Genomic DNA, 12,716 nt, shown 5'->3' with positions numbered 1-12,716 from the left:
GTGAGAGGCCCGCATACCGCAAAAAAAAAAAAAAAAAAAAAAAGAGAGAGAAATGTAGATAAGAAGACATTTTTTAATTTAAAATTTTTTTAAATTTAAAATTTTGTGGCTTAAAATGACAACATTTATTATCTCACAGTTTCTGCGCATCAGGAATCCAGGACCTTAGCTGTGTCCTCTGGTCCACGTCTCTCACAGGATACAATCAAGAGGTAGGTTAGGGCTGTAGTCATCTAACCAATGTAGTCACTGGTTGTAGGCTCAACCAAGAGAGGAACAGTTTCCAAGCTCACTCCTGTGAGTACTGGCAGGATTCAGTCCACCGTGGGCCATTGGACTGAGGCTCCCTCCATTCCTTGCCATGTGGGCCTCGCCACTGGGCAGCTTACTTTGTCAGAGCAAGCAAATAAGAAATGTCAGACAGAGTATGGAAACAAGCCTTTTCATCATGAGTTGTATTTTCCTGGCTCTTTGCTTGCCTGGTAATTTCTGATTGGATGTCAGACAGTGCAAGTTTTACCTTATTGGTTGCTAGATATTTTTGTGCTGTAATAATTAGCTTTGTCCTGGATTGTAGTAAGTTACTTGGAAATAATTGGATCCTGTTGGGTCTTGCCTTCAAACTTTTGTTAGGACTCATGCAGCATTAGTTTAGGTCTAACTTTCCACAATAGTGAAGCAAAACCTTGCTAAACACTCTACCAGATGCCCCGTGAGTTGAGGATTTTCAATCTGGCTGGTGGGAACAGGAATAGTCCAGGCCCTGGAATAAGTTCCCCCTGACCCTTTCATGTGGTTCCTTCCCCAGCCTTGGGATATCTTCTTTACATGCATGTGCAGAACACTGAGTGCTCAGTGGAAGACTCAGGGCCCCTCAGCAAATCTCTTTGTGCAGCTCTCCTATTTGGTACTTTGTCCTATAAATTCCATCTGCTATGGGGTATAAGGGCTGGTTCAGGGAAAAGGCAGCAGGAAGGGATAACAGGATAGATGGTTACCAGTGAGAGGTTCCCTCACAACTTCCCTCAAGGTGTAAGCAGGCAGGGTTATTGTGTTCCTTTTATTTTAAGTCCATAAACTTTGAAAAGAGTCCAATTCAGTAGTCACTGGATACCTACTATATGCCAGATATTGGGGTACAGACAGAACTCAAACCAACAGGATACAAAAATGTAAACACCAAAAATGAAAAAAAAAAAAGGACAGCATAAAGGACATAGCACAGTACCGGAAACACTTTTAGGGGTAGGCGCAGGATTTAGGTTTCCTGGAGATGATACATCTCAACTTACTTTTAGAGAATAAATAAGAATTTGTTACATGGTGTCAAATAAAAAACTAATCCCGACTTGGCAAGGAGAGACTTTATTTGAAAGGATTGCTTTAGAAAAAAGGGGAGGGCAGCTATTACAACAGGGAGAACACACTGACCATATGATCAGCAAGCATCTCAAGAGTTAAGCAAAACAGTTTTTCTTTTATAGGGAGGAGGAAACACAGGAGGGGCTAAGGAAGTGGGACGAATGGGAGTGGCAATAGCAGATGGCAGATCAGACAGTGTTTTACCCTGAGTCCCACTGGACTCAGGAGGGGCTGTAGGCTGAGCGTGGGCCAAAAGTCAGGGGCCTGCAGAAAGGAGAGAATCTTAACCAAGGTTTGGTTAGCAAGCATTTTGTTCCAATTTGATCAGCGGGGACAAGCGCTTCAGCTAATCATTCGAAGCAAAGAGTGGGAATCTGGAAGGTCTGTGTCCGGCCTTGTCACTGGTAGACAAGGAGGGCACCCATGAGCCTTATCTCAGACATGGGGAAAGGTGGTTCTTTGTGGTAAGCTGTTTTCCGGAACACAAAAGATGGCGGGGGGTGGGGGCACGGGCGGGTGTGTGGTTCTTTGAAAGTCCCAGTTTTCCAGGATCACAGGGCCTGGGTAAAATTCAACGTTATCTGTAGACATGTTAGAGAACAAGGAAACAGTGAGCAACGAGGAGATACACTAAGTGCTTGGCATTGCTTGAGTATCTCAAGCATGACGGGATGTGAGAACCTGGAAATAATACTGGTTATAATCCCGTCTGTGACATCTGGGTGCCACCCACTGGGGCGAGTGGCCTTAGCACGATGTGCCTGAGCACAGGCCTCAGGTCTGGCTGCTGCGGGCCATTTCCAGGGTTTGCATGGACACAGCAGCTCTCCACAGGTCAGCACCAACTGCTGGGCAGACTGTGAGAGTGCGTTTGTCCCCAGAAGGTCAGCTCAGTGAAGTGCAATTCAGGGAAGGTGGCTTTTGCTCCGAAGCACTCTTGCCAGAATGAATGTGGTCTTCTCCCCGATTGGGCGATGACAGCTGGGATCACTGCTGCCGCGCGGCAGGGGTGGGGAGGACTCCAAGTCGAGCGGCCTTAGTGAGCACAGGCTTCCAACACTCCCCAGGCGTGGGGCTGCCGCCTCCTAGAACGAGTCTCCTCAAAATAACACCTTCTTCTTCATGACCTATGCCTGTGCATGCCTGCCTGTCTTCTATGGACCAATCCTGCCTCGTGTATCTTTTCCTGAACACCTTTTCTTTCATACCAGGAACAGAGAAGAAAAGCCCAGAGACATCTTTCAGAATAGACGAACCAGCCATTAAAGATCCAAGGGTACTAAACTGCTACTAGAAGAGGAATCCAGCCTCCCAGCCACATCAACAATGTATCTGGGGGGGTAGAAGTAAGAGCTGATTCTCTCAGGGAAGATCAACCATCAGAAGCTGTGTGCACTGTGGCTCCCTGCGAAGGTGATGGCCTTCGGGCGACCTAGAGGACCTACAGCTGTGGTGCCTCCCATGGAACCCACCTGAGCTGCACAGGGAGGGGCCGGGCAGCACTGCAGACTGCTCAAGCTCCCCCACTGCTCTGGAGCACCGTCCCCTGTCAACGCTGCGCACTAACGGGCAAGGCTTCTCGTCTCTCCAGTGCTCCCTGTGGATGGGCCCCGTCTAATTCCTCTGGGCCTGCCACCAAGTGCAGCCCTGATGGAGGTTTGTCATCTAGACATAGCCCATGCCTGTGACAAGGTGTAAGAACAAGGCGTACGATGAAGAGTGGTTAAACATCCCAGTGCTGTTTATTCAGGAGAACAGTTAAGATAAATACACCTAAATATTACAAATTTTTATGTACAGGAATGACTACTCCCCAACAAGTTTAAAAAGCAGTCTGAAAAAAACAAAAAATACAGTCCCCCCACTCCCACTTTCAAACCCTGGAATGCCCAGGAAGACAGGATCAAGCTCTTGATGCATCTTCTTCAACACAGTCAACAGATATTGAATCTACATTGGTTTGGCCGATGCTATTGGAAAGAACGCGGATGTGGAAAGAAAATGCTATGTTTAAAATCCCTTTCCAATGCTGGCGCTAGGCACCCAAGTTTCACCTACGTGACCCTATGGGCGTCATTTCCTGAAGCGCTTGAAAAGTGGGTGCACGTGCTTAGTGGAAGCCTTGCTCCGTGACGAGTGGTACTCCATGTACACTGTGTCATCGGCCCCAGACATAGAGCTCATCGTGCCGAAGCGCCGAGACACCTGCAGGGCGACCCGGCCCACCATTAGTTTACAAAGCAAAACACCCTCCTCCTATAACATTTATAATCATAAGATAAACTTATAAAACTTATAAAAGTTTCATAGATTTTACTATTTTTAAATAACATTTACTGACCACTTAGTATGTCTCAGGCATTGTTCTAAGCAGCTTATACTTATTTACATGTCTTACCTCATCTAATCCTCACAACCATTATAATCTCCATCTTACAGAAGAGGAAACAGGCACAGAGAAATGAAGTATTTGTCCAAGATCACACAACTCTTAAACAGATGGGACTTGAACCCAGGCAGTCAGCTTCAGATTCCCTGTACCTAGCCATACACCACCCTGCCTCTCTTAATGACAATTTATAAACAGAATTTTAACAGTGAGGGCAGGAGTCCCTCAAAATCTCCTGAGACCCTACCATAAGGCTTTGAATCAACTGGAAATCCTTTCTAGCCCTGGGCCTGAATCTTGGCTCTGTGTCTCACTGGGTGGCCTTGGGAAAATACTGAATGTCTGCACCTCAATGAACTCATCTGTAAAATGGGGATAACCACATCTGCTTGACATGTGTGGTGTGAACAGAAATCACACAAGTCAAGGGTCTGATCCCGAGCCTGGGACATCACTCGGACCAGATTCCAAGCAAAGTATGCAGACAGGCACTGAAGCCACGCCTTGCACAGCCTCACCTTGGGTGACCCACTGTGAGGTGGAATTGACTAGACACCACCTTCAGACACAGAAACAGGAAGTTTCCCTGGGCTCCCATGGAGAGTGCCCAGGAGGAGGCCCAGCCCCCAACCCCCAGGTCTGGGGAGAGAAAGGTCTCAGGCTGCGGGGAGGGCAGCACCTCCCTGGTGACACTGCTTCCTTCTTCCCTTGTTCCAGCCATCACTCACTTGCCAGCTCTAACACCAACTTAGTTTCAAAAGCACCTGATGAAACGGTACTTCTCTCCTTGGAAGGGCCTGATAATAAGAATTCCTCATAATGATACTTTCATTAGTTATACCGTATTATATTTGCCTGGCACATAGCAGGCATTCAGGAAGTATGTGCAGAATAACTGAAAAGTTGTGCATTTTCAGAGAACTCTAAATTTTTTGAAGAATGTATGGAAACTACAATATGAGTTGATTCTCAGACCCATTTTACAGCCTGGAAGGCTCAGTTTCATTACTGAGGAGGAAGCCAGGGATAAGGTGACACGCCCAAGGCCAAAAAGGCAGCCCCAGGTCTGTCACGCTCCTTCCAGTAGCCACCCTAGGCAGAGCCTGGGCTCCCACATCCAAATACTAACAAATACTTACGCCAGACTGCTATGTGAACAGAGCAGGAGACCAACCACACCCGCCGTGGGCTCAGACACATAAAACAAGACAGACGCACAGCACAGTTAGCAGGGGTGTTTTCGATTATTCTCTTCTCTACAGTCTCCAAGTTCTTAAGAAAATCACACAGGCACATACACACAAAGGACTGTGCAGGCGTATGTGTGTCTAAGATGCTGTCCTTCGGGAGAACTGACATGTGGAGCCTCACCCACTCACTCACCTGGCTGGATTTGGAGCCAAGTTCTCCCGCCACCACCTCCTCCTCAGCATCCAGGTCAGAGGCTGCCAGGACCTTCTGTAAGAGCTGCTGTTGCTCCTCTTTTGTTGAAAACGCCAACTCCTCCTCCTCCATGTTGGCAAGCTTTGTGATCACCTGCAGCACAGAACCCTCTTGTTTTCTCTCCCTGGACCCGATCCTGCCTTCTCCTAGGCTCACCTGGTCTGGTCACTTCCCCCCTCAGGCCCAGCAGAGCAGGTGGATAATAACGGAGAGCTCCTCTTAGGCAGTGCAGAGACCAGCCTCAGAGCCACTGTCAACAAGGAGCTTAACTAATGACTGCAAGGCAGGAGAGGTTCAGGAAATTCTAGAAAACTCTGCTCCCCACACATGGCAGCTAAATGATCACTTACAGAAGATCACTTACAGAAGATCAACAGGGATCTCGGCAACCATCTTAAAACAACCATTCTGGTAGTTTTCCCACCTTGCACCAGTTAAACAAAGGACCAAAAACCGAAAGGCACAGCCGGCTGCCCTTCAGGAAGGCCTTCAACCTCAGGGCTTGGCACCCAGGGCTTCCAGCAGGAGGGACACTTACAAATGATAGGATATTAAGAATGGATTTATAAGATTTTTTTTCCAAAAGAGAAAGATAAAAGCATGGTGGAGATTTGGTTTTCATTTCTTTGGAGATAACTTACTACAAGGCCTACCTATCCCTGCAGAAAGCTTGGATTGATTACGTACAGCAGGGTCCCCAACCCCCGGGCTGAGGACCAGTACTGGTCTGCGGCCTGTCAGGAACCGGGCCACACAGCAGGAGGCGAGCGGCGGGAGAGCTAGCAAAGCTTCATCTGACGCTCCCCACGGCTCGCATTACCGCCTGGACCATCCCCCCCCACCCGCCCCATCGCTCACATTACCCCCTCTCCCAACCGGTCTGTGGAAAAATAGTCTTCCATGAAACCAGTCCCTGGTGCCAAAAAGGCTGGGGACCACTGAGTCAGAAAGGGAACTTCTTTTCCTCTCTCTCTCATCCTTATAATTTTAATTAAAAGAAAATTCCTAGAAGTATCTGGCTGCACCCTTCAGGTGGCCACAGATCTGGAGTACAGATACAGGACACTTCTGCCATGGCCTGATCACCAGGGTCCAGATTCTGGGAACCCTAACCTGGCTGCTCTCAGCAGGCAGCCCTGGAGGTGAGGAAGGCAAAGGCAGCTCCAACCAACACAGACAACCATGTGCTCAGGTACCATGTTGTCGAGCTCACCCATCAAAGAACCCAGAGCACTTCCTGATTTGCTGCTTCTCTTACTCTTACGACTCTCCCGGGAATCAGGAGGTATGGATGCTATTATCAGCTCGAACGTTACACAGACAGATAAAAAGGTCGAAATGAAAATCCTTCGAAAAACTGTCTGAAAAGTGTCACTGCCTCTATCTAAAAGGGGAGGGATCAGACAACCCTGTCCTCTTTTCTAAAGCTAATAAAGGGAACTCTATTAGTTCCCTAATTAGTTCTGCCCTAAATCAATTTGAAAAAGATACAATCTAAAGTATCTGAAAAGGCAGCCTACAGTCTTTCACAAATCAAGAACCTGGGAACTTATATGTTCTAAGATATCCTTTTAATCCCCTGCTTCCAGCACCCTCCACCCACTACCACAAGTAAAAGCCCTTTGGGACACTAAATCCTAACAAAAACTTAGTATTTGTGTCAATAGGAAAGAAAGCAAATGCCTTAGCCAATGAAAGTTTGCCAAAGCTTTAGAATTTCCCAAACTATTATAATACCAGATTTACAGTACATGGATGGCTCTGATGTCTGTGAGGCCCACTGAGGCCCAGGCTTACCAGATGACTAAGGGCAGACTCTCCCAGCTACCTGGAGGGGGGGCACCCCCTGAGAAAGTAACCCCGAGGGGCTCAGACTAACACAGTGACAGCCACAGTTCCTTCATCTTGAGTCCTACTAGGCTAGCACATTTTCCCACCAACATCTAATGTTTTCTCTTCAAGACAACTGTAAAAAGTTAACAAGCTTAGACTCCACAGGCCTCTTGCTTCAGAGGCCCCATTCTTTGACCATTCACTGTGAGAAGCTGGAAACAGGAGGGATCCTGCACAATATTTTTCCTTCAAAGCTCCCCACAATTCATGCAAGGAAAAAGGTACCCTAATGTCCCCTAATGTCCTGTGCCTGCCTGAAATCTGTCCCATGCTCATGCTGACAGCGGCCCCCCACTTCTCATGGAGGGCTGGGTACAAAAAAGCCTCGGTCCTACTCCGACCAGAGACCAAATGCTTACATACCTTAAAGCTATAACCTTGATCTACCAAGAACCTCTGTCGCTTGGTTGAGTAAGCCATTTCCTGTGTGTCCTGGGACACCAGCGAGTAGAAGAAGGCATTGTACTCCTCTGCAACCATCCCTGGAGGAGGGCACATAAAAGGACAATATTAGCTATTAGAACGGCAGGAACTAAGGGTCCAGGGTTCAAAAGCAAGTACTGCAGTGGGAGAGCTCTGCAGTCAGAGGGGCCATTGCCCTGATTCTGCACAAGGACTTCATCAAAATTAAAAACTTTTGTGCTTCAAAGGACACCATCAAGAAAGTGAAAAGACAACCCACAGAATTGGGGAAAACATTTACAAAGCATATATCTGATAAGAGATTTGAATCTAGGGAATATAAAAAACTATTAAAACTCAACAATGAAAAGACAAATAAACCAATTATAAAAAGGACAAAGGATCTGAACAGACAGTTCCCCAAAGAAGATTCACGTGTCAATGAGCACATGAAAAAAGCTCAATATCATTAGTCATCAGGGAAATGCAAGTCAAAACCATGACAAAATACTACCTGGCACACACTAGGATGACTAGAATAAAAAAGATGATTACAGTTGTTGTCAAGGATGTGGAGAAACTGAAATGCTGACACACTGTTGGTGAGAATGGAAAATGGCACAACCACTTTGGAAACAGTCTGGCAGTTTATTAAAACGTTAAACATAAAGTTATTACATGACCCAAACATTATTCTAAGAGCCAGAAAGTGGAAACAATCCAAATGTCCATAAATGAATTTTTAAAAGTGGTATGTCCAGGGACTTCTCTGGTGGAGCAGTGGTTAAGAATCCACCTGACAATGCAGGGGTCACAGGTTCGAGCCCTGGTCCAGGAAGATCCCACATGCCGTGGAGCAACTAAGCCCGGGCACCACAACTACTGAGCCTGCGCTCTAGAGCCCGAGAGCCACAACTACTGAAGCCCACACGCCCTAGAGACCATGCTCCACAACAACAGAAACCACTGCAATGACAAGCCCGTGCACCACAATGAAGAGTAGCCCCTGCTCGACGCAACTAGAGAAAGCCTACGCACAGCAACAAAGACCCAACGCAGCCAAAAAATAAATAAAATTTAAAAAATAATAATCAAAAAAAAGTGGTATGTCTATACAGTGGACTATTATTCAGCAATAAAAAAGAATGAAGTACTAATACATGCTACAATATGGATAACCCTTTTGAAAACATTATGCTAAAACTACTTAAAAAAAAAAAAAGGTTCAGAGAGAAAACCCAGTAACAGAATTATCATAGTAACTAGGACAGAAAATACTGTAGCCTATAAAATCTGATCCTGCAGGAAAATCTGAATATTTTTGCTTCACAGTTCAAATGTCAGTAAGTTAAGTATCTGTGTACTGCCCCTGAATTCAACTGTTTCCTTGTCTTACAAGAGTTCAGAGATGCAAAGAAAAGGGCTAAGTATATTATATCAAATATTTTCCTTTTTCTCCCTTTGTTTTATTGAGATAAAATTGACATATAGTTTTATATAAGTTTAAGGTACACAGCATAATGATTTGACTTACATATATTGTGAAATGATTACCTCAGTGAGTTTAGTTCACATCCATCATTGTAGTTTCGATTTGCATTTCCCTAATAATTAGTGATGTTTAGCACCTTTTCATGTACCTGTTGGCTATTTGTACATCTTCTTTGGAAAAAAATGTCTATTCAGGTCTTTTGCCCCGTTTTTGATTGGATTATTTGTTTTTTTTGCTATTGAGTTGTATAAGGTCTTCATTTATTTTGGATATTAACCCTTTATCAGATATACGATTTGCAAATATTTTCTCCCATTCCATACATTGCCTTTTCATTTTGTTGATCATTCCTTTTGCTGCGAAGAAGCTTTTTAGTTTGATGTAGTCCACTTATTTTTTATTTTGTTGCTTAAGCTTTAGGTGTAATATCCAAAAAAAACACTGCCAAGACCCATGTCAAGGAGCATTTTTCCTTTGTTTTCCTTTAGAAGTTGTATGGTTTCCAGCCTTACATTTAAGTCTTTAATCCATTTTGAGTCAATTTTTGCTAGTGGTGTAAGACAGGGGTAATTTCATCCTTTCACATGTGGATATCCAATTTTCCCAGCACTGTTTATTAAAGAGACTATCTTTTCTCCACTGGGTATTCTTGGCTCTCTTGTCAAATATTAAACCCAAATATTAAACCCATATATGCATGGGTTTAATTTCTGGGCTCTGGATTGTGTTCCACTGGTCTGTAAGTCTGTTTTTATGCCAGTAACATACTCTTTTGATGACCACAGCTTTATTATATAACTTAAAATCAGAAGTGTGACGCCTCCTGCTTTGTTCTTCTTTCTCAGAACTTGCTTTGGCTATTTGGGGTCTTCTGTGGTTCCACAAAAATTTTAGGATTGTTATTTTTACTTCTGTTAAAAATGCCACTGGAGTCTTGATAGGGATTGCATTGAATCTATAGATGGCTTTGGGTAGTATAGATATTTTAACAATATTAATTTTTCCATTCCATAAACAAAGGATACTTTCCATTTATCTTCTTACATTTCTCTCATCAATGTCTTGTAGTTTTCGGTGTAGAGCTCTTTCACCTCCTTGGTTAAATTTATTCCTAAATATTTTATTGTGGATTTTTTTTGTTGTTGTTTTTGGCTGCATGGCATGTGGGACCTTAGTTCCCCGACCAGGGATTGAACCCGTGACCCCTGCAGCTCGGAGTTCTAACCACTAGACTGCCAGGGAAGTCCCCAATATTTTATTGTTTTGGATGCTATTGTAAATGGAATCATTTTATTTCTTTTTTAGATAGTTTGTTGTTAGTGTATAGAAACACTACTGATTTTTGTATGTTAATTTTGAATCCTGAAACTTTACCAAATTCATTGAATAGATCTAACAGTTTTTTGGTAAAGTCTTCAGGATTTTCTATGTATAAAATCATGTCAACTGCAAATAGAGAAAATTTTACTTCTTCTTTTCCAATACTGACGCTTTCTATATCTTTTTCTTACCTAACTGCTTTGGTTAGGACTTCCAGCACAATGATGAATAGGACTGGTGAGACTGGGCACCCTTGTCTTGTTCCTGATCTGAGAGGAAAAGCTTTCAAATCTTTCACTATTAAGTATGAGGTTAGCTGTGGGCTTGTCATATATGGCCTTTATTATGTTGAGGTACTTTCCTCCTATACCTAATTTGTTAAGAGTTTTTATCATGAACAGATGTTGAATTTTGTCAAATGCTTTTTCTGCATCCATTGAAATGATCATATGATCTTGTCTTTAATTCTATTAATGTGATATATCACATTTATTGAGTTGCATATGGTGAACCTTCTTTGCATCCCAGGTATAAATCCCACTTGATCATGGTGAATGATCCTTCTAATATGATGCTGAATTTGGTTTGCTAGTATTTTATTGAGAATTTTTACAACTGTATTCATTGGATATTGGCCTGTCATTTTCTTTTCTGTAGTAAACTTTTCTGGCTTTGGTATCAGGGTAATACTGGCCTTGTAAAATGAGTCAAACAGTATTTAAAAAACAAAATTCCAATCAAATTCAAAGGGATTTTCAAATTAGCTTTGTGTGTGATGAGTAAGGAATAAGTAATGAATCACTTTCATATATGCTAGTCAGATTTATCCAGCAGTCTATTATATTGTTATGTACTCTCATTCCTCATTATTAACAGTCCTGCAAGATAAGGATTGTCACTCCAACTTTGGATGAGAAACCAAAGCTCAGAGGGTCAAATTACTTGCCCAAGGTCACACAGTTGGTCTGGTGCCCAAGTCCATGTTTGCTATTTCCACTAACTTGCCCTGTCTCCATTTCAAACACAATCAATTAGCTGTTTCCTAAACATACTCAAACGCAGTACAATTACAACACCTGCCCACCAATCCTGTCATTTTCAAACATCCTAGCAGTCCAAGTTCTTCCTAAGATTAGTGAATTCCTTGAGGACAGGGCCTGTGTCCTTGTTTTAGGACCTGCCTGGTCTGCTAAGAGGATGCCATCTCTTAGCAGAAACGTCAGTCTCTACTCTGCCCATGATTGGGTTCTGGGCTCCTTTACTGCAGTTAACAAGCAGAGGAAGCATGACTCTTGCTTCCTCATTCACTGAGCTTGTGATGTCCCTGCTGTAAGCTGCCACTCAAGGGACCACTCTTCACAGGTCATGAGCAAGGTATCCACCTTGTGGCTGCCCAAGCTGCTCCTACCAAGCCCTCCCCTTACTCTTAACTCAAGGTTCAGGGGACAGCTGCCAGCTCCTACACTTGCACTGGTGGTCTACGCTCCGCTTTCTCCCTTCTACATCTACACCATCACGCACTGCTTTCCTGGCTCCTCTATCTACCAACACAAACACTCAGCTCAGACTGTGACCTCCAGACAGCTGCCATGGAAAACGTCCACATGCTCAACCCCAGCACATGAGAAATAACAATGGCCAAGGAGACCCTGGTCCTTGCTTTGGGACCCCCGTCCATCCCCTTCAGGGTCTACCTAGCCCAGGAGCACAGGCTCACCCTCACAAACAGACACCTGACGGAAGTGGTTTGAAAAGAGAGACCTCCTGGAGCAGAAGGTACCTTTTTTTGCTCGGAGCACTCGCCCCAGCCTCTGGGCCTCCTGCCGCCGGGAGCCACCATGAGATGAGATCTGAATGAGAACATTTGCTTCTGGCAGATCAAACGATGTGTCACCCACCTATAGAAATGAACCAGCTGTGAGTTTGGGAAGGTTTTTTGTTTTTTTTTTTTTGCGGTACGCGGGCCTCTCACTGTCTTGGCCTCTCCCGTTGCGGAGCACAGGCTCCGGACACGCAGGCTCAGCGGCCATGGCTCACGGGCCCAGCCGCTCCGCGGCATGTGGGATCTTCCCGGACCGGGGCACGAACCCGTGTCCCCTGCACCAGCAGGCGGACTCTCAACCACTCTGCCACCAGGGAAGCCCTGGGAAGATTTTTATATATGAGTCAAAAAGGGAAAAAAAAAGTCAACTGGCCTCAAATTTAAATAAGCTCTGTAGGTAATTCAGAAAAACAATCACTATCCTCTTCAATCTGTACCAGGGTCCTTCAGATGCACGCAGGCCTCTAAGGACCTAGCATGTTCTCCTAAGAGCTGTCCTATAGAAGCTGTCAAGACCTGACTCCTAACCATCTGTCTCAGCAACAGTCCTGGTGTGGCTGCTAGGGACCCAGAGACAAGAGGGCCCTATCAAC

The 12,716-nt window shown here is 44.7% G+C and overlaps 1 protein-coding gene across 1 annotated transcript in view; it reads right to left on the bottom strand.

The window, feature by feature from the left end:
- Positions 1-2,714: 2,714 nt before the first annotated feature.
- The window catches only part of ERCC3 (ERCC excision repair 3, TFIIH core complex helicase subunit), a 37,472-nt gene continuing 27,470 nt past the window's right edge, over positions 2,715-12,716 (bottom strand). The window contains exons 12-15 of the mRNA XM_079925236.1: positions 12,082-12,199; positions 7,451-7,569; positions 5,135-5,287; positions 2,715-3,567 (exon numbers count right to left, since the gene is read on the bottom strand). Of these exons, the coding sequence (XP_079781362.1) occupies positions 3,436-3,567; positions 5,135-5,287; positions 7,451-7,569; positions 12,082-12,199 (522 nt within the window). The 3' untranslated portion in view covers positions 2,715-3,435. The remainder of the gene's footprint in view (positions 3,568-5,134; positions 5,288-7,450; positions 7,570-12,081; positions 12,200-12,716) is intronic.

The sequence above is a fragment of the Stenella coeruleoalba genome (genome assembly GCF_951394435.1).
Source record: "Stenella coeruleoalba genome assembly, chromosome: 6".
In the NCBI taxonomy this organism is placed as follows: domain Eukaryota; kingdom Metazoa; phylum Chordata; class Mammalia; order Artiodactyla; family Delphinidae; genus Stenella; species Stenella coeruleoalba.
Note: the sequence above shows the minus strand (reverse complement) of the source record. Positions and strands in the feature narration are given on the sequence as shown.